General features: G+C 40.5%; 1 protein-coding gene across 1 annotated transcript; it reads left to right on the forward strand.

Annotated features, from left to right (window-relative positions):
- Positions 1-1,961: 1,961 nt before the first annotated feature.
- sft2d2a (SFT2 domain containing 2a) lies at positions 1,962-20,611 on the forward strand. The gene is made up of 8 exons (XM_055645022.1): positions 1,962-2,099; positions 7,260-7,346; positions 9,326-9,411; positions 14,115-14,196; positions 14,724-14,759; positions 14,849-14,907; positions 16,174-16,203; positions 17,186-20,611. Exons 1-8 carry the CDS (start codon positions 2,031-2,033, stop codon positions 17,223-17,225), a joined length of 489 nt encoding a protein of 162 aa, XP_055500997.1. The 5' UTR covers positions 1,962-2,030; the 3' UTR covers positions 17,226-20,611.
- The last annotated feature ends 1,992 nt before the right edge of the window (positions 20,612-22,603 follow it).

The following is a 22,603-nucleotide window of genomic DNA, read 5'->3' on the forward strand; positions in this document are numbered from 1 at the left end:
CACCACTCTCTGTATGAAAAATGTTTTTCTCATCTCGGTCTTAAAGGATTCCCCCCTTACCCTTAAGCTGTGACCCCTTATCCTGAACTTCCCCAACATCGGGAAAAATCTTCCTGCATCTAGCCTGTCCAACCCCTTAAGAATTTTGTAAGTTTCTATAAGATCCCCCCCCCCTCAATCTCCTAAATTCTAGCGAGTATAAGCCGAGTCCATCCAGTCTTTCTTCATATGAAAGTCCTGACATCCCAGGAATCAGTCTGGTGAACCTTCTCTGCACTCCCTCTATGGGAATAATGTCCTTCCTCAGATTTGGAGACCAAAACTGTACGCAATACTCCAGGTGTGGTCTCACCAAGACCCTGTACAACTGCAGTAGAACCTCCCTGCTCTATCAAACAAGAACTTGTAGACTTGCTACAAATTGCCTATTGTGACAATAGATTAATGGGGATTGCACGCCCATTGTCTCTCTACTGTATTCAAGAGTTAGATATAGCTCTTATTTAGCTCTTATGGCTAACGGAATCAAGGGATATAGGGAAAAAGCAGGAACAGGGTATCGATTTTGGATGATCAGCCATGATCATATTGAAAGGCGGCGTTGACTCGAAGGGCCGAATAGTCTTCTCCTGCACCTACTTTCCATATTTCTAGTAGACCACTTTGACTATAAAAACACATAGTTGATATTCATCGACTCCAGCCCAGAAACAAAGTGGATTACAAAAAGTGGTGGACGCTGGTTGTTCCATCACGAGTACGGATCTCTTTCCCATCAAGAGATCTATCGGAGGGCACTTGCCTCAAAATGCCTATCAGATCCTCTGGTCCTCGATTCCCCTGCTCTGGAGTGGAAATGAGAGAAGGAGAGAAGGAGAGAAGGAGAACCATAGAAATTAGGTGCAGGAGTAGGCCATTCGGCCCTTCGTGCCTGCACCGCCATTCAATATGATCATGGCTGATCATCCAACTCAGTATCCCGTACCTGCCTTCTCTCCATACCCCCTGATCCCCTTAGCCACAAGGGCCACATCTAACTCCCTCTTAAATATAGCCAATGAACTGGCCTCAACTACCATCTGTGGCAGAGAGTTCCAGAGATTCACCACTCTCTGCGTGAAAAAAGTTCTTCTCATCTCGGTTTTAAAGGATTTCCCCTTTATCCTTAAGCTGTGACCCGTTGTCCTGGACTTCCCTAACATCGGGAACAATCTTCCTGCATCTAGCCTGTCCAACCCCTTAAGAATTTTGTAAGTTTTTATAAGATCCCCTCTCAATCTTCTAAATTCTAGAGAGTATAAACCAAGTCTATCCAGTCTTTCTTCATAAGACAGTCCTGACATCCCGGAATCAGTCTGGTGAACCTTCTGTGCACTCCCTCTATGGCAATAATGTCCTTCCTCAGATTTGGAGACCAAAACTGTACGCAATACTCCAGGTGTGGTCTCACCAAGACCCTGTACAACTGCAGTAGAACCTCCCTGCTCATATTGAAAGGCGGCGTTGACTCGAAGGGCCGAATAGTCTTCTCCTGCACCTACTTTCCATATTTCTAGTAGACCACTTTGACTATAAAAACACATAGTTGATATTCATCGACTCCAGCCCAGAAACAAGTGGATTACAAAAAGTGGTGGACCCTGGTTGGTCCATCACGAGTACGGATCTCTTTCCCATCAAGAGATCTATCGGAGGGCGCTTGCCTCAAAATGCCTATCAGATCCTCTGGTCCTCGATTCCCCTACTCTGGAGTGGAAAGGAGAGAAGGAGAGAAGGAGAGAGGGAGAGAAGGAGAGAGGGAGAGGAGGGAGAGAAGGAGAGAAGGAGAGAAGGAGAGAAGGAGAGAAGGAGAGAGGGAGAGAAGGAAAGAGGGAGAGGAGGAACGACTATTGGGCAAGTCATCCTTGCCCTCCTGGGACCGCCTCGGGTTATTTTTCAGCTTGTGGTGTGAATGCACTGTGTGGCCGCAGGGGGTGCTGTGGGCGGTCTGCGCGTGCGCAGTCAGTCGGCGGGCGGGCGGGCGGACAGAGATGGACAAGTTGAAGAAGGTGCTGAACGGGGAGGACTCGTCGACGGACGACCGTGGCGCGCTGAGCGAGGTGAGGGACCGGACTCGACCTGGCCGCCGGGGGGGTGGAGTGGGGAGTGGGGACTGGCACGGCTGGAGCTGGGGTTAGGCCGACCATCGCCGCTCTCCGAACTGAGACGCCGTGCACACACCCAGCGTTGCTAGGCCGGGGAGTGGGCGGTGGCGGAGGCGGAGGCTCGGGTCAATGGGGCAACGGCCTGGGTCAGTGGTGGGACGAGGCAAGGGGGCTGCGGCCCGGTTCAGTGACTCGGGTCAATGAAGGGAGGAGCCCTGTGGAGGAATTACAGGGGTCGAGGCTGGAACTCCAGGGGTCGAGGCTGGAGAGCAGGCGCGTTATTTACAATGCCTCCAGGAACTGGATTGTAAAGTTAAAGGGAGAACTTTCACTTCTTATTCACCTCTTGGGCTCGCCATTTAAACGCAAACGAGATTTGCTTCACTTTTTACTAAATGAGTGCTTTTTGTTGGGAGGGTAAATGTTCTGGGGAAGGTCGCAGGTGCGCTCTAAAGAACAGTGCTTATTTATTAGTATCTTCTATTTGCTACATTTCAGATAAACCGAGATTGGTGAATATTCCGTGCGATCTCTGGTGGATCATATTTTATTTATGGATTTTTTAGTTCTGTTCTGTACAAACCTCTATGACAAATGCAAAGGTTTCGGTTTTAGGTCAATGTACAATACACTTATTGAAGATAATATTTAGTATTGTGAAGTGGCAAATATGTATCGGTGGAGTTTGCAAACTCTTTGGCCACAGATGCTACCTGGTTAGCTGAGTTCCTCCAATATTTTTATTTGCTTAAGATTCTAGCATTTGAAGTCCCTTGTTTCCATGTGGCAAAGTACTATTCGACGATGCTGCATATATTTGCCAAATCAGTCTGCAGCTTTGTGGAACAGAATGACAAATTGTGATGTTAAATACGCTGATAAACATCCTGACGTTTATGTTGGAGCTACTTCATGCCATGTCATTTGTTATATAAATAGTGCATCTTACAATACTTTTTGATCATCTGTGATGCTCTTGTGAGTTTGGAGCATCTGCAACTATTTTTCAGTTTAGTACATCAGCTGCTGAGACATTGTTAATTCCAAGGATTCTTCCAATTGGATCTCCCATTACGTTGAACTGGTGTTAGTTTGATATCCCCTTGGGCATTCTATGATGTTTTGAAGTCACCTAAATGTCAGGGGAATACACAGCCATCTCTTATTATAACAGCAATTTTATTTGTAAGCACTAGAAATACATTGATTTTGCTTCTTTGAGGTGGTTCTGGCTTTCTAAATTTCAGAAATACTCTGAAAGAGCCTGAAAATTTAGTGTCAAACATCACAATTTGGAATGTGGTGATATTAAATTCAATAAAACCTCGGAAAACAAAAGTTGGCTAATGGATGTTTTATTTGGATTGCAGGATGGTATGCTGTGAAATTTCCCTGGGGTTTAGCATTGTTGCCTGATTCTCTCACTCTATATAAATGTAAAACTTTGTCATAAAAATTAAATCAAATATCTGTGAAGACAATTGCCAATGACTTGTTTACAAAGCAGATTATTGTCATTTTAAATTTTGTCCAAGAAATTGTGCAAACAGAACTGTATTCATTTATGCTTTTTAAAGATGTATAAAAGTTGATGAAGAAATGGTATAACATAAATGCAAAGAGCAAATGGCTTCTTTGTGTCATAACATTCCTCGTTTCAGCTGAAATGAGGCTGATCATATTTATTCTACCAAGTACATTTGTATTTATAGTCCTAACTTTAAATATTAACTATACTGGTAGTGAATTTTTAAATTAGGTATGAAAAGGCAAATTTAAACTAAGTTCACACTTGCATTTTCCAAAAGATGATGCAGTTTGATTGCATATGCAGATCCATTATCTACATATTTACTATTTGTGCCATAACCGTGCGAGTACTTAATTCTTTCTGTACTGCACAGTAATATTTTGAAATTACGTTTGGTAAACTGCCTTTGTTACCTTTCACTGGCCAATTGTTTTTTTTAGAATCAATGATCACTGAACAAACCTCAGTGAATCATTGGTATATATGTGAAGAAAACAAGATAAATAATGATCCAAAATATTGCAGATGTTGGAAAGATGAAATAAAAATGTTGGAAGTACCCAGCAGGTCACATCAATGGAAAGAGAACCAATTAACATTTCAAGATCTGACATGTTAACTGCTCGTCCCCCAAAGACCGGGAGGGTGGATGGACACGACCGACGAGATGCGAGCCGGTAGGACAGGTGACGCAACCGGAGTCTGGACTATCGTGCCCTCGAGGTGGGCTGTGTGAGGAGCACCTGGGGAACAAAGGTGGACATGTGGGGAGAGGATGTTGGCCTGTTTCCTTTATCGTCATTACTTTTTTGCATATCTTTCATTCATTGTTCGTTATCTCCACATCACCGTCTATATGTCTCCTTAACCAGTCTGAAGAAGGGTCTTGACCCGAAATGTCACCCATTCCTTCTCTCCAGAGATGCTGCCTGTCCCGCTGAGTTACTCCAGTTTTTTGTTTCTATCTTCGGTTTAAACCAGCATCTGCGGTTCCTTCTCACGCACTACTCTTGTCAATTGGGGATACGCTTTGGTATGGCATTACTCTACTGGACTGTTTGTAAGTGAAGAATTTCATAATGCGTTTACACTTCGCACATGTTACAATAGAAACACCAATGATTCTCTTGCCACGGATGTTGCCTGATCCTCTGAGGATTATTTGGATAAATGACTATTCCATGGGGGTTTAAAGGTTATACTGTTGCATGTTAGCTGATGCTTACATGTGTGTTGGATCTGTGGAAAACAATCTAAATAAGAGAAATTAACGTAGAAAATACAATTGAGAATTAATTTATTAATTTTGAGATAAACGGCAATTTTGAGAGATTTTAGGAAGTTGATTATATTGATACAGCTTTTCATAATCTATATTCTCACTGAAACGACGATACGATAACCAAAGGGAACACACAGCAGGTCCGCACCCTCCAATGTTTATCTCCAGTGACCTATGAACTGGGCATGCGCAGTCGGAATACCAAACTCGCTTATTGTTTTGATGTTGTGAAACATACAGCAACATATTTCGATATTGTGGTTAAACATTGATGGAATTGGTGAAAGTGGTTATGCGGAAGTCATGTTGGAAATTTGTCCTTGTGAAGTAAAGATTAAAAAGCAGTAGATTAAATTGTTCTGATTCCACAATTACTTTTGGCTGAAAAATGCCCTTTACGTTAGTAGATTTCTCAATCACAAAGACATGAAAGACTTCATATGCAATATTAAAAATTTTGATTCTGATCCTTTGTTTTGTTGGGCAGAAAGATGCAGTTGAAAAGTGAAATTGGGTATGTTATAATTTTGATATGTCTTATATGGAGAATATCCAATTGGAAGAATCCTTGGAATTAACAATGTCTCAACAGCTGATGTACTAAACTGAAAAATAGTTGCAGATGCTCCAAACTCACAAGAGCATCACAGATGATCAAAAAGTATTGTAAGTTGCACTATTTATATAACAAATGACATGGCATGAAGTAGCTCCAACATAAATGTCAGGATGTTTATCAGCGTATTTAACATCACAATTTGTCATTCTGTTCCACGAAGCTGCAGATTGATTTGGCAAATATATGCAGCATCGTCAAATAGTACTTTGCCACATGGAAACAAGAGACTTCAAATGCTAGAATCTTAAGCAAATAAAAATATTGGAGGAACTCAGCTAACCAGGTAGCATCTGTGGCCAAAGAGTTTGCAAACTCCACCGATACATATTTGCCACTTCACAATACTAAACATTTTCTTCGATGGGTGTATTGTACATTGACCTAAAACCGAAACCTTTTCATTTGTCATAGAGGTTTGTAACTGCAACTGAGTTGGATGATCAGCCATGATCATATTGAATGGCGGTGCAGGCTCGAAGGGCCGAATGGCCTACTCCTGCACCTAATTTCTATGTTTCTATATGTACTATCAGAAAGATGCAAATCTTTATCAAAATAATAATTTTATGCTGACTAAATGTGAGTATATGGAGGAGATAATGAGGTTAGATTGGGAGCGAGGGTTCCTCAGCATTACTATTTCTAGGATATTCCTACTTGTTCAAAAAGGAGATGTGGATTAGAAGAATTAGTAATATATTGCTGCTGATGAGATGCAAGCATTATGAAACTAGGCAGTGAAAATAAGAGATTAATTCAATCGCAGTTAGCAGAGGCTTTGGATGGTTGTGTAAAGTTATTAAATAATTTTGAGACCAGGATGTGTCATAAATGATAATGAAAACAATTGTAAAATGTTGACATTGTTAATATTAACTATGGAACAAGTCCAGGAGATAACAATCAAACAAAAGGCTAAAATAATTGCTTCCAGAGTTTTGATTAAAAAAATCAATGGGCATAAGTAACAAAATAAGAATGAGTTTGCGAATAATAATCATTATTGGGAAATTACATTCATCCACCTCATTGTTGCAACTCGCCAATATTCTTCCTTCATCGTCTTATCCAGTTTTATCTTGAAGCTAAACCTCATGCCCCTGACGTTATTGCTGTAATATCTCAGCCTAACTTTTGACTACCCCCTGAAGTGATCTGGCAATGCATTTACTTGTATCAAACCAGTGCTTCATGAAGGTGCCTCACCTCCACCGTTTCAGGGCAGCTAGAGATGGGTGCAAACAACAGTTTCCAAGTGAGGACCATATTTAATTTTTTCTTTCTATGACAATGTCAAACAAAGCAATAATAATATCTTTATTGAATAAGCACCAGACGGGAGCAGCCATAAAGACAATGTAACCTTGAGTTCTACTTACCATAAGAGTTTTTGCAGAAAGTAATGGCATAAAGAAAACCATTCAGCCCATGAAATATTTACTAGTTCAATGTAAGATCAATCCTGTTAGTCCCATACTTCTGGCCCCAGCAGAGCCCTGTTTTTCTTTGTCTATAGTAATCTTTGGATTTCACTTTACAATTCAGTCTTTTGTGTTGGAATCTGTATAGTGATCAACTACAAGATCAATATATATTACAGCTACAGTCGTGTTCATAAATGAACAAATTGTTTAAAATGATTTTTTACTTTTAAATATTATATGCTGCTTTATTTTCCTATAGGTAATTGAAGGAAGCTCCTTAGGATGGGGAACCAGAGTGAAAGGTTTTCTTCTCTGCTTTGTAGGTGGAATTATCTGCTCTATTTTGGTAAGCTAATTTGAACAAAACATATGTTATTCTTTATAAAGTACATACTCAATATACTTGGAGATTTGCATCCCAAAGTGTATCAAACTTTGGGGGGGGGGGGGAAGAAAACCTTGCAGTTTTCTGTAACGTGAAGTTACGTCATCAGTGATTAGAAAAATAAAACCCGTGAATGCGTAAAAAAATGGCAATTGAAAAAAAAATGTTTGATTATTTTATTCACATAAATTTCCATGTGAATTTTTATCCAATAACTTACTATGTGCTTGCTAGCAAAAAAAGATTGGTGGATTTAAAATATAATGGTTGAATTGCTGTTGTAGTATCAGAAGTCAATAAGGCTTTATAACTAATAATTAAATCAAAGGATATTCTTTTAATTGTACAGTAAGTGTCAGTTATAACAAATTTTGGCATTTTTTCCTGCAGGATTTGGGCAACCTATATTAGTTATTCGCTGCATTTTCTTTAAATGTTTAAAAATGCTGCGTTACTATTGACAGTGTGTTGCATTTGTTGTGTCCTTCTCTGCTGCCTATGATGCTGACTGTTTCATTTTCTTTTCTATTCACTGCCCATCCTTTGTGGCACTCTTCGTTGTCATTTCTTTCATACCATCCTTACAGGAGCAGCATCAATACGAAGTTATCCGCCAACACAACTCGTCCCAGTCATAAGGAATAGAAGTAGACTTAGGCCATTCGGCCCATCAAGTCTACATCAATCATGGCTGATCAACCTCTCCCTCCAAATCCCATTCGCCTACCTTCGCCCCATAACCTCTGACACCTGTACTAATCAAGAATGTCTATCTCTGCCTTAAAAATATCAATTGACTAGGCCTCCACAGCTTTCTATTCACCACCCTCTAACTAAAGAAATTTCTCCTCATCTCCTTCCTAAAAGGACATCCTTTAATTCTGAGGCTATGACCGCTAGTCCTAGACTCTCCCACTAGTGGAAACATTCTCTCCACATCCATTCTCTCCAAGCCTTTCACTATTCTGTATTGTTCAATGAGGTCACCCCTCATTCTTCTAAACTCCAGTGAGTACAGGCCCCGTGCCGACAAATGCTTATCATAGGTTAACCTACTCATTCCTGGGATAATTCTTGTAAACCTCCCCTGGACCCTCTCCCTCATCCTTCCCCAGATATGCTGCCCAAAATTGCTCACAGTATTCTAAATGTGGCCTGACCAGCACCTTATAGAGCCTCAACATTACATCCCTGTTTTTGTATGCAAACCATCTTGAAATAAATGCTAGCATTGAGTTTGGTTCCTTACCATCGACTACAGGCTATTGCTATATTGCTGATGAGTCCTGAACGCACTAAAACGTCCAATAATTTAAATTTGATAGAATGAAAACGCATTATCATTCAAATATTCAGATTCAATCCTGCTGAATTTTTCATTTTTTTCAATCTTCTTTAGATACTTTTAATGCCTGAAATGAATGTAAACTGTAGCAAGCAAAACAGCTTCCCCACAAACTGTTTTATATTTGATATTTTTGCCAACCAATTTATATTTCACACGATAGTCCATAAATTATTTCCTTACAGTCACCTTCTGTTTACGTGAGATATGATCAAATTATTGTGCTTTGTCAAAGTTACAAACAATGGCTGTTTTTATGATTTTCAATGTGGCGTTGACTGATAAACTTGGCATTTATTTCTTAACCCTATTTGCATTATAAAGGTTGATAGTGATCTGCTTGCATAACACAGTGTAGCCTGTGAGGTGAAGCCGCTGCAGTGCCATTAGATAAGGTTGCACCTGATATTTTTGTAATGGTAAAATAATACAAAAAATCTTAAGTGTCAAGTTCAACTGTCTAAATTGAATTGTGAATTCCACAATTTTCCCTGCCACACCTCCAAGCTGGGAAACAAAAAGGACATTGTTTTAAGTGTTGGCATAGTTTTCGTTGATTAAAACAGTTTTGTTTACAAATGCAATTCTTTCTCAGGGTGTGTGCTTTCTCTGGATTCCAAAAAGAGGGTTAATACTTTTCGCTGTCTTTTATAGCATTGGGAACATATCGTCCATTGGTAGGTAAGTCACTATTACTATGTAAATGTTCAACTACAGAGATGTCAAAACAAAAACTACATATGTAGATTTTTAACAATTTGTTTGGTTACAGTGCCAATTATTTGCTGTTATTCCATCAGACTTTTCATGTATTGATCATGCTTATTTTAAACTCGAGTTTTCTCTTTGTTTAGGAAAGGACTGCAGATGCTGGTTTAAATCGAAGATAGACACAATATGCTGGAGTAACTCAGCGGGAGAGGCAGCATCTCTAGAGAAAAGGAATGGGTAACATTTCCGGTCGAGACCCTTCTTCAGTCTCCAGAGATGCTGCCTGTCCCGCGGAGTTACTCAAGCATTTTGTGTCTTTCTCTTTGTGTATTGGTTTCAATTATTTAATTTCAAGATATTTATTCTCAGAATTATGTTTAATAGTTTTACAATTTGTCAATGCAATGAAACATTTCATTCCACAATTTCAAGAATAACCATATAAACCATATAACCATATAACAATTACAGCCCTTCAAGTCCATGCCGAACACTTATTAAAAGAACAATGAAACCATCTTTTCAATGATTTACTTTTGTAGTGCAGCAGTATTACCTTTCAACATTTGTTCTACTATTTTATGTGCTTGGGGATTTAAGCCAACTTAATGTTCTTGAATTTCAGCCAAGTTGGTAGCACCCTAGTTTGCATTTAGGACATACTTCAGTGCCACAAACACAACATATCTAGGCTGACATGCCAGTGAGTCCCCTGGTTGCTACCCTTTCAGAACAGTATGGTAGAACTCTGGTTATTTAAAGTTGTCCCTTGCCATCTATTGATGCTCCTGAACACATCATCAGTGATGTAACCTGGGGTCATTGGGTGTTTCGGGTCTTTCAACATTAGACACCCTCACCCAGGCGACCCAGAGCCATGGTTGATCAGCTTCAGGTGGCATTCGCTCCTCCCCATGGACCTCCTCTCCTGATCCAGAGCCATCTCGAGGCCTTCTCTGCTGCCTCTGTGATGTTCTTGATGACTTCTCCTCTCTATTCCATTGATGCCCAGTGAACTCAAGGCTTTGTAGAGAGATTGCCCTGCAAAACCTCTGCAACCAACCTCGATGGGCATACACCTTGCCTTCCAGCCCTGCTTACGGCAGTCTATGACCAGCTCTTCGTACTTGGTCATCTTCCTCTCGTGGCCTCCTCCAGACGGTCCTCCTACGGTACTGTCAGTTCCAACAAGATGATGTTTTTGGTCGCCTCTGAGACCAGGAGGATATCTGGCCTCGCGGTGTTCGTGGCAAAGTGCTGTGAGAACTTCAGCGCTTTCACCAGGTCTACAGAAAGCTGCCAGTCCTGCGAAGTCTCCAGGATTCCTGACTGCTGTGGTTCGTGGCAGCTGCACTCCGGCCTTCACAAAGTTGATCATCTGGGTGGTGGGCCGTGCTCATCTGCAGCTGCTGATTCCCATGCTGATGGCGGCGTCAAGGTGTACCGGCCTTGCCCACGAGCCTTTGGGCAGCAGCTCAGGTTGTGTTCCAACGTCCCCTTGCCTGAGCATTGCGGGCAATCTGGAGATTCCGTTTTGCCCCAGATGAAGAGGTTTGATAGGCTGAGCAGGACATCGTACACTGCCTGGACCAGGAACTTGATGCGCTGTGGTTCAGCCTGCCAAAGCTCGGTCCATGTGACTTTTAGGTCCATGGCCTGCTCCCATCTTGTCCAGGCCCCCTGCTGCCTCAAGCCAACCTCTCTGGTAGACCTCTCCTCCTCCACCGCTGCCCTCATTTCCTCCTGGACCAGCCTGCTCCTCTCCTTCCCCTTGGCCTTGTCAAACTGGGGAGTTGGGAAGATACCAGCTCTTCCCCGAGTCACTGCTCCCACCAGCTCTGTGGCCAAGACTCCGCTTACTTCACGGCTTCGCCGGCTCTCCACTTCCTCCCAGTTTTCACCTCCACCCCTGCCTGAGCCACCTTAGGGTCGCTGGAGTCCCCTGTACAGCATCACCTCTCTGGCCCGAGTCACCGTAAACTCCTCCTCCAGGGATTTCAGGGGCAGCTGGAGCTTGGTGTTGTTTCCGTAAAGGGCGATGCTGCTAAGGCTCCTGGGCAGCCCCAGCCACCTGAGAAAACTGCTGACTTTCCTCTCCCACCTCTCTACGATGGATATTGGGACTTCGTAGACAAGCAGTGGCCAAAGTATCCTTGGCAGGATACCATGCTGGTAAATCCATGCCTTGAACTTGCTGGGAAGCCCCAACCGGTCCACTGCTCTCAACCAGCTCTCCAGCTCCTGACAGGTTGCCTGGACTGACGCTGTATCCTTCAGGCTGCTGTTAAACACTTTGCCAAGACTCTTCACTAGCCTTTTGGAGACAGTTGAGATTGGTGTCCCTTCGATGCTGAAGCGGAACCTGCCCATGACTTTGCTCTTCAGCACCAGTGACCTTGATTTTCCTGGCTTAAACCTTATCCTTGCCCATCCAATCAGTTTCTCCAACTCCTGCAGGATCCACCTGTCTCCTGGCATTGACTCTGGTGACAGTCAGGTCGCCCATGAAGGCTCTGATTGGTGGTTGGCGCACTCCTGACTTGGTCCGAGGGCCCCTGCACTCTGGCTCAGCAGACTTGACGATCATGTTCACCGCCAAGGCAAAAAGGATCACAGAGATGGTACAGCCTGTGATGATCCCAACCTCCAGTCTGTGCCACTCTGATGTTACTGACCCTGATGAGACTCTCATGATGAACTGGTTGTAATAGTCCAGGATGAGATCTGCCACTTGGCCCGGTACATGATGCTTGGCCATGACTGTCTTGATCAGCTTGTGCGGGATGTAACTGTAGGCATTGGCCAGGTCAAGCCAGAGCACTGTCAGGCTTCACTTATTCTCCCTGGCTTCTCTGATGAGCTGGGTCGCCACTCCCGTGTGCTCCAGACACCCTGGCACTCCAGATAAGCCTCCCTTTTGCACTGAGCTGTCGATGTAGCAATTGCTGGAGAGGAAGTTGATCAGCCGCCTCACCACAATGCTGAAGAAGATCTTGCCTTCAACGCTTAACAAGGAGATGATTCTGAACTGATCGATCTTCTTGGAATCTTCTTCCTCTGGGATCCAGACTCCCTCAGCGAATCACCACTGCTGCGCGACTTTCCCTCTCCTCCAGATGACTTTCAGGATCTTCCACAGCCGTTTCAGTAACAAGGGGCATTTCTTGTGGACCCTGTATGGAACTCCGCTCGGGCCAGGGGCTGAGCCAGATCTTGCTCTCTTCACAATGTCTTGGACTTCTTTCAGGAGTGGCTCTCTACTATCAAACTCCTTGATGGGTGGAAGGTACACAAAAATGCTGGAGAAACTCAGCGGGTGCAGCAGCATCTATGGAGCGAAGGAAATAGGTAATGTTTTGGGCCGAAACCCTTCTTCAGACTGATAGGGGGTGGTAGGGAGGAAGGAAAAAAAAAGAGGAGGAGGAGCCTGAGGGCTGGGGGATGGGAGGAGACAGCTCGAGGGCTAAGGAAGGGGAGGAGACAGCAAGGGCTAACAAAATTGGGAGATGAGATGGAGGCGCAGGCATGCCCTGAGTAAGCAAATGTGGCTGTGGTATCGGGTCTGGGTAAGGATGTGGTCATACAGTTGGAGGGCAGGGGGGATCACAGAGAGGGGGCAGTTAGAGAGGAGGTTGTGAAACTCTCCAGAGAGGAGGAGAACTTCTTCAAAGTAGGCATACCTTGAGGAGATATCGCAGTGGAGTAGACAAATGTAGACACTCCAGTAGACAAGTAGACACTCCTTGATGGGTGGAGGTGGTTTTATCAGGATGTTGCTCTGGCTCAGCTCCTGCTGCCTGACGGGGTCACTGTAGGTCGTCTGGATGTGCCGGTCGATCTCCTTAGAGCAAGCCAAACTCCCACTGCGCTTCTACCCTCGCAGTTGTTTGGTGAAGCTGAAGGGGTTGGCTATGAAGGATGCTCGCTTCCTGGCTCTTTCCTTCCGGCGTCTTCGGTGCCACTCGGCTCTACGGAGGGTCAGCAGCTTCTTCCTCAGCCAAGGGGGGATGTTGCTCTTCGCTGGCCTCTTTATACTGCTTCTTGAGGGACTTCAGCTCCTGCCGGATCTTGTGGATCTTTGTTGCTCGTTGGTTCATGGTGAAAGGTGTTCTGGCAGGCTTCTTCTCCACTTCTTCAAACCTTTCCACAGCTGGCTGATGATGATTGTCGTCATCGGCCGCTGCCTTCGAACCGCCTCCCTTCGCAGTTGCTTCTAGCCCCTTGTCGCCGTCCTCGTTGAACTGGCCAATCGACTCGAACCTTCTCCGGAGATCTGTTCTGAGGGACTAGTTGTGCCACTTGTAAGCTTCGAGCTCTATGGGGTGCTTTTGGGCCTGACTCCTCCTGCGTCTCACCAGGTAAAATACCTGCGCAATGTGACACTCCCTGAACCCTCCAAACACTCCATCCGGGTCTGGTGAATCTTCAGGCCTCGGCTGTTCTTGCAGACCTTTCCACATCTGCATTTGATACTCATAGTCAGTTGTTCATTGGGAGTAGTCGTTAGCCTTTGATCCGTCAAATTGGGGTGCGCATCCTCCCCCCTCTCGGGCACCCCTGGGGGTATTTTTCCATGTGCTTCTCTGTAGCGTGAACACAGTGTCTGCTTGAACACATTTTTTCAATTTCTCGTGATTGAAATTTATTATTTATGTTTTGCTTTTGGTTTTCAGTACATTGTTCCTGATGGGGCCTGTAAAACAATTGAAAAAAATGTTTGAGCCAACCCGATTGATTGCTACCATTGTGATGCTTGTAAGTATTTGATTCCATTATTTCTCCTTTTGAGCATTTGTGAATACGTTCTCCAGCATTCCAAAGTGCAAATTACTTGCAGATATATCTGTAATTTATCTGGTTCTGAATTATAACATGCATGACATTTGGAATTATAATCAAATAACTAGGCTTATTTCCTGACGACTCTAATTTTGGAGTGTTTTATACTGAAAGCAAAAATCATCAATAGGCATGTTCACATTTTCATAGAATCACAGAACAATTTGTTTATTTTTCAAGTTCCCCTTTTTCATTGATTCACTGACAATGTGTTTATTTTTCCAGTCTAATATAGTATTTTATTGATAAAAATGAAATGTGATTGAGTTCCTATTGTTGAGTGCGTTTTGCTCTTGAAGTTCAAATTTGGCTTTGAACTGTGTTTAAAATAATTTGGCAGCATGATAGCATTCCTGTCAATAATTAATTGGTTGGCAAACGTGTGGAAATTTTGAATGCAGTCATTAGTGTTATCTCAAAGTGTGAACATTTTCTTTCTACAGGTTTGCCTGGTGTGTACACTATGCTCTGCATTTTGGGTATGTCTCACACTTTTTTTTTTAAATGGAAAAGAAAATTGATGAGAGAAAGTGGTTCAATATGTGAAATCCTTTATTTTAATTTACAGTGGAAGAAAGCTGGGCTTGCTTTGATATTCTGTGTGTTGCAATTCTTCGCAATGACCTGGTAGGCACACATCTTATACTGACGTTCCTTTCATTTTTAAATTTGCAAGATCCTTGTCAATGAACACACGTGACATAGTTCATTTATTTAATTGTTGCTTTGCATGAGCAAATAAAATGGTTGATAAGATTTTTAAATGGTTGCAAACTGTGAGGAGGAAATCAAATGGCACCCATTACAGTTACCATAAAAAAAAATGTAAAACAAGCTGTCTGGTTATGGACATGTTTGTGTTATCTTGGGTTTGGCATACTCTGAAATTTTTATCCTTGAGCCTTACAAAGGGTTAGATTCAAAGCCTTTTCATAAGAGAACAGATTATATTCTTTTCAGTTTGGGCAAGTGAGAAATAATTACATTGCATGAAAGTTGTAAATTCACAAAAAAAAGCAAAGTTATTATTGTGTGGATTGTTGAAAATGTAAATACGAGAAACCTTGACACAAAGTTAATGATCCACTTTAAATAATCTATTATCTCTCGGATTATGCTCAGATAAACCAGATTTTTCCTGGCAGAGAGTGAAAACCATAATTCTTTGAACTTCCAGGACTACCAAAAGATTATTTTTTAACAAGCTGTTATTTTGTAGACTACCTCCGAGTAAGGGATGCAGACCAGTTTTAAATCAAATATCTTTTCAATAATAAAAGCGTATACAGTTCCCATTATCATTTTCCGCCCAAACAAAAAAGGAAATGCTGGAAATCTTGGTATTGCACAAGGTTTGTCATTAGTGCATGCAAAAGTACTTGTTGTTTTGCATTCCTTGGCATAAATCATGAGTCAACTTTTTTTTTATTTGTATACATTATTTTTGATAATGTATCTTGTGAATCACAGTGTACATTGTGTTTGCAAGTAGTTGCTTCTGTTCTTTCTCTTGCGTCTCTGGAATGTGTGAATCTCCTAACATGGACATTTCCTGCACTGAAATTTTAACCAAAGTAGTTAACTTTATCACAAGCAGTTCTTTCCCTTGCTTCTCTAAATTAATTAAACAATTAAGACATTCGTTTGAGCAATATTAGTAGTAAAATGTTAGAGTAAGTGGAGGAAGATATGAATAAAAGTTTGCTGAAATGTTAATGTTATAAAGGAGTGTACACCACCTGCCGATTGTTCTTAGTTATGTTAATGCAATATGTGAAGAAGTCAATGGCCATGCCTGTTCTTCATCCATCAGCTGAAGTGTGACTATGTCTGAAATTTGACAGCAGTGAGAATAGTAGGAGTAATTTATTTTTTATCCTGTTTTTTTAACAGGTATAGTATTTCGTATATTCCATTTGCAAGGTGAGTTGACCGTCATATTCATATATGTATAACAAATTGAGTAAAGAAATGGGCTATTTTGAGTGTATCCATCAACAGAACTGGGGGAAAAATATTTTAAAATTCTATCATCCTGATGAACCTTGAGCTTTCCATATTTTGTCTCTAAGCAATAGCATCTAACCAATGTCATTGACCTAAATCTTTGGACACTGATAGCCAGTCAACATAAATTGTTCTGTTAAATTATGGGTATATCTGAATCTGAAATTGTACAAGTAAAATAAAAACTCATTCCTCTCCATAACACGAATTTGAGAAAATATTACTGTTATCATTTGAACAGAGGCGAATTCAAGACATGACACTATGCTGGAGTAACTCAGCGGGCCAAGCAGCAGCTGTAGAGAAAATCTTCTCCTACGATGCTGCCTAATCCCTCATTTTGTGTCGATCTTTGGTATAAACTAGCATCTGCAGTTCTGTTTTGTTACATTTAATTCAAAGCACACCAACTGTGGCTTTCTTTCGAGTTAGCTAAACAAATAGTTTCCCTATTAATAAAGACACAAAGTACTGGAGTATCTCGGTGGATCAGACACCATTTCCAGAGAACATAGATAAATGACATTTTGGGTCAGGAGCCTTCTAATGATTGCCATTTGGCTACATAATCCTTAAACTATCTTAATTTTGTAGATTGCAGCCACTGCTAAGTGAGACTATAGTTATGTAAAATTGTTTCGATAAGCATTGGTGTTTCTTATCTGAATTTATAATAGAACATTTATTCTCTTGTAAATGATGTGTATGCATGTGTTAAAAATTCAACTGGCACTGCCTTATTCCTGACATGAGAAATAGAATTTTCTCAATTTTAATACATAAGTAACATATTTGAAATCTTTTGTGCAGCATTTAGTTAATTTGGTGTTCAGAAATGCCACTTTTGTGCTAAAGAAATATAGAAGAGCATTAATTAACATTTGAATCTTGTTTACAGAGATGCAGTGATGAAGTGCTTCACAACTTGTTTGGCGTGAAAACTGTTCACTTGAAGATGGGAAGTTGGAACATTGTGTTATAAGCAAAGTTCTGCATGTTGTGTTTTTCTGTGCCTGTTACGAAGAATCAAAAGTTTCACTTGGTGTCTTACTATGTGCCTTTTAGTAATACTGATAATTGTGCCTATTTCTTCACTCATTCACAATTGAGAAAATTACTTTCACATGTAACATGATAATCTAATTTCTCATATGTTAAAAAGAGTAAATATTCACTCAATTTTGGCATAACATTCATTGTAAGGTTATGACCTATATGATTTAATCTGTGGATAATGCGTGTTCATTTTAAACTAAGACCATATGTACTTTACTAGTGAAACATTGATTTTAGGTCTTTCAGAAATGCTGCTACAACTTTTGCAAATGTATTTCGGGATTTTGTGACAACGATGTCTTAAATTGAAGAAATTGAAAACACTTAAGGTTGATCTTGCTGAAACATTTTTTTTCAACAGTGATTTTGGAGCTGTAACCTTATGACTTTAATTTTGCGATTGAAGCAAATTATTTTTGGTATTGACATTTTGTGGAGTGAAAGTATAGTTTATAGTATAGTAAGTATAGTATAGTTTTTTTTTTTACAAAACTGGCTAAGAAATTTTATTATCGATCATCTTGACAAATAATTTGTACTTTGTGCACCACTGAGTCAAAAAGAAAAATAATATCTGCAATGTAATGCTCCTGCAGTAAAAAATCAGCGATTACAAAGGGCTCACATCTGAAATATAGGCAATGGTGCCTTCATTATGTCACTGTACGTCTTTTAACTATAGTGCACCACAATCAGATATGTCTTATGGAATCTAAGTGTCTTAACACATTTGATATTAATTATTTGGGGTGGTCACGGTGGCACAACAGTATTGTTGCTGCACCAGAGACCCGGGGTCGATCCCGACTACGGGTGCTGTCTGTACCGAGTTTGTACGTTCCCCCCATGACCTGCATGGGTTTTCTTCAAGATCTTCGGTTTCCTCCCACGCTCCAAAGACGGTCAGGTTTGTAGGTTAATTGGCTTGGTAAATGTAAAAAATTGTCCCTAGTGGGTGTAGGATAGTGTTAATGTGTGGGGATCGCTGGTCGGCATGGACCCGGTGGGCCAAAGGGCTTGTTTCCGTGCTGTATCTCTAAACTAAAGGTGACAAGTGTGCCTTTCATATCAATATGATGTATGTCTAAATAAAAAAGAAATAATGCCCCTAAATATTGCCACTGTTTTGGTAAATGAGGGCTGAAGATAACAAGATTGTATATAGATTGTCTTAGAATTCTTAATAGTTTTTACTCTAAGGATCAAAAATGCAAACTTTCGTGAGAGAAATTAATAGATATTTTCATTAATACAAATGTTGAAGCACAGCTTGCTACCAGTTTACATTTATAACTGTTTAAATGTCACTGCAAATCTAACAAAATAGTTTAAAATGTTAGGTGTTGAGTGAAGATTTTCCGATTTGATTATGAAGCTCTAAACTTTATAGAATTGTGGATGAAGTTCGATTAAGGGGAAAAAATTGAACTATTGGGGCCAATGTACGTTTTTCATTCTGAACAATGGCAAGAGACTAATGAATGTGGTTTATTCCAGAGATTTTTACATTGGCTTGTTGTAATACTAATCAAAAATTAAATTGGAGATAATATAGGAAACCCAGGATGATATTTTTGTATGTGAACACTTGCTGTGAATGCTGTGTGGCTGTAACACACCAAGCACGGGGAAGTTGCTTTGTGGTTTTGGTGTTAATGCTTTTTTTTCCTTTTGCTTATTTGCTTTTTTTTTTTCCACCTCTTCCTATAATCTCTAATTTGTGGTTTTATGAGCTAACTTTAACAGTTTTCCATGTACAATCAGACATTTTTCCATGTCAATTTTGTAACAAATGGTCCACTTTTGAACACTGGATGCCTTTCTTAGAGTAGACATGCATTTTGGGATTGTAATCATGTGCTTTGTTCACAACTAAAATCTCTTAACATTTTTATCTGCAGTAATACTTTTAGGATGTTTGCAGTTTCTATTCCAACAGAGCATTTGAACGTTATATTACATTTTGTTTTTGAATGCTTCAGTCGTCATTTATGAATGAATTTACATTAAAAAACCGGCTTTCAAATGCACATTTCAAGCTCATTGAAGCAGATTGATTTTCTCTTCAGTTGAACCTTGAATAAATTTAAATTAAAAAAAAAAAAACTGCAGATGCTGGAAATATGAAATAAAAACAGAAAATGCTAAAAACTTTCAGCAGGTCAGTCAGTGGAAAGAAAACAGCTAATGTTCCAAGTCCAAATCTCTTTGTGGAACTCTTTCCACAGATATGTCTGACCTGCAGATCATTTCCAGCATTTTCTGTTTTTATATTAATCCTTGATATTGCCTCCTTTATTCAACTTGGTTATCTTTAATTGCATATAGATATATGTTTTGTATGTGGAACAAAGGGGGAACGGAATTCCCTTATTCTTCTTTGCATTCAACCATGCCTCCTTGTGCAAATACAATGTTAAAATATAATTTGCTATAAATATCATTTTTCAAAACCAAAAGTATGTATATGAGTGAAGTTGATTTTTTTTTAATGTTTCCCATGCCTTGTATGTGTTTCATTTGAACTTTTGTTGGAAATTATTTATGTTTAATGTTGCTGCAGCTCTGCCTGTTGAGGGAATTATTTCCCATGATGCAGTTTGTACTGATTATAAATGAAATTCCACTTGCACCATTTTTCTAATTCAAAATTCCATCTGACTAAATTTTTCTGGAAGTCTTATTTTCAGTCTGTAATTATATTGCTATATAGCTCAAGAAAAAAAAGAACCATACCCCAGAATGCCTGTCTCTTTCAATACCAGTTAATGGAAAGGTTGAGGAAGAAAATATTGTACTTTGTTAAGCTGTGACTCTGCATCTCCACTGGCATCTGCACGGACAGACTGTTGCTTTCAATCATAACTGCATCTATTCTAGATTTTGCACATTTAAAACAATGAAAGTTAGAGTATAAATTCATGTTAATGGCTATATTTATCGGTGTTAATTATGTACTAGTGCATATGTTGAAATTAGTTTTGTTTGTTCCCTGATATTGGTCAAAATGTTGACTTATATGGATTAATGTTTTAGTAACAGTGCAAAGTGCCAGCTAGTTCTTTGCAGAGTCTGCTTACAGGTATCTACGCTTTACATAAGTGTGTGCTAGCATGAACTGGTATCAACTCGTGTGGTTTGTCATTAAAATTGTTATCATGGCTTATGATTATTGTAATAATAAAACATGTTTAATTGAAATAAAACAAAAGTTTCTTGGCAAAACCATTTGAAGCACCAAAAATAAAAACATTCTTCAAATACGTAAGACTGTGTTAGTAGGATATCACATTCTTGTGCAGAGCTTATTTTCATTTGTTGTAGAAGTGTTTCCATTGACTAAGTCCATCTTCTATTTACCACTTGTGATTTCAGGAATTTAAAAGATCTAATGACACTGGGAAATAAAGCAACATGATGAAACGTTTCCAGTTTGTGATGGGTTTATGAACGACAATGGCAATATGCTCATGGAAGCTCAGTAGTAGTTTAATAGTGATTTAATTAATTGGTTTAATTATTTTTTTTTAATTTAAGTAAGCTTGGGAGCCGGGTAGGAATGATGGCCAGAAAATAGAAATGTGGGGGAGGAATGGGATAGGAACTGGTGGATGGGGGAGGGAAATGATGGGTAGATGAAGGCAGTGATGGAAGGGATGGTAAAGCCGAGCAAAGGTAGAGCGAACCTGAGTGGGAAAGGAACATGGGGTATGGGTTACCTGAAATTGAATTTATAGCGTTGGGTTCCATGAACTTGCGAGGGGTATATGTGGTGCTGTTCTTGTAGTTTGTGTTTGGCCTCATCGTGGCAGTGGAGAGGGCAAAGGATAGACCAGTCTGCAATAATGAGGAAAAAGGAGTAGAAATGACATGCATTTGGAAACTCGCAATGACTGTTACGAATAGAGCACAAATTCGTTGAAAACTTGCCTTTTCCATCTGGCTTTTTTAATTCTCCTGCTGTCATCCTGGCTCTATCTGCCTGCTATTTTCCCCACCCCCATCTGTTTCTGTCTCTCCCCTGGCACCTCTTGTCGCACTCATCCCCTGCACTTCTCTGTTCCTCTTAGCTGTCCCTACCAGTCCTAATGCAGAATGTCGACCTGACATGTGTCGCATCACATTTGATCTACAAACGCCTTTCATCAGAACTCTGAAATGAAAACTAGAACGTGAAGGTACAAGAGTTCTAATGAAAGGTCTTTGACCCAAAACGTCTGTTTCATTTCAGACAAAAGATAATTGACCTGATAAATTATTCCAGCGCTTTTTGCTTCACATGTACATTACTGTCCCGCTGAGTTACTCCAGCTTTTTGTGTCTATCTTTATTTTATTTTTAAAAAGGTACTAAGCAGAAGCTATGATGCATGGTCATCTGCATGCTGAACAGGAGAAGCAAACACATAACTAATGGATCAGATCAACACCCTGCGGTCCTACCACAACATGAAAAGCTATTGTCATTGAAGTAACTATCGAGAACAGGCTGTTTCATGGGAGTTCCCATGTTCAAAGAGAGTGGAGCCCTGCAAATGAAAGCAACAAGTGAGACATACATCGTGGCAACCACTTCGTTGAGTAAACTGCCCCCTTCTGATTCTCCCAGCACTGTTAAATCCAAATTAAGACAATGGGGTGAATTCTCCTCACATGATCTCAAAAAAGATGTGTATTGTCATAACGTTTATGAAGCTTTTGGACAGGTACATAGAAAGGATAGGATTAAAGAGATATGGGCCAAATGCAGTACGCTTGCGTTCATATTGGGTATGAGTTGGGATGTTGCGTTACGGTTGCATAGAACACTGGTCAGACAACATTTAAGAGTATCGTCTACTATTCTGGCTGAAACCAACAGGAAGGATATACCGATAGAAAGCAGAAGAGATTCACCAGAATGTTGCTTGGAATGAAGGGCTGCACAGTTGCTATAAGGAGAGATTGGATAGGTTGGTTTATTCTCATTGGAATGTCGGAGACTGAGAGGTGACTTTATAGAAGTTTACAAAATTATGAAGGGCATAAATGGGATAGAGAGCCAGAATCTTATTCGCAGTGCACAGAAATCTAGAAAGTGGGGAACAGGTTTAAAGTAAGAGGGGAGACATTTAAAGGAGCTTTGAGGGAAGGGTTTTCACACAGGGCTAGTGAATATATCTGGAACAAGCTGCCAGAGGAGGTGGTGGGCACTGTTGCATTTCCATGTTTAAGAGGCATTTGGATAGGAAATTTATAGAGGGATATGTGCATAGATAGAC

Source organism: Leucoraja erinacea, chromosome 13 (assembly GCF_028641065.1).
Source record: "Leucoraja erinacea ecotype New England chromosome 13, Leri_hhj_1, whole genome shotgun sequence".
NCBI lineage: Eukaryota > Metazoa > Chordata > Chondrichthyes > Rajiformes > Rajidae > Leucoraja > Leucoraja erinaceus.

What these genes read in the sequence shown, in the direction of transcription:
- sft2d2a (XM_055645022.1), top strand. Translation starts at nt 2,031, where the DNA reads ATGGACAAGTTGAAGAAGGTGCTGAACGGGGAGGACTCGTCGACGGAC. An exon ending in TTGCTACCATTGTGATGCTT is followed by an intron (nt 14,197 to 14,723) that starts GTAAGTATTTGA and finishes TTCTTTCTACAG; the next exon opens with GTTTGCCTGGTGTGTACACT. An exon ending in TCGTATATTCCATTTGCAAG is followed by an intron (nt 16,204 to 17,185) that starts GTGAGTTGACCG and finishes TCTTGTTTACAG; the next exon opens with AGATGCAGTGATGAAGTGCT.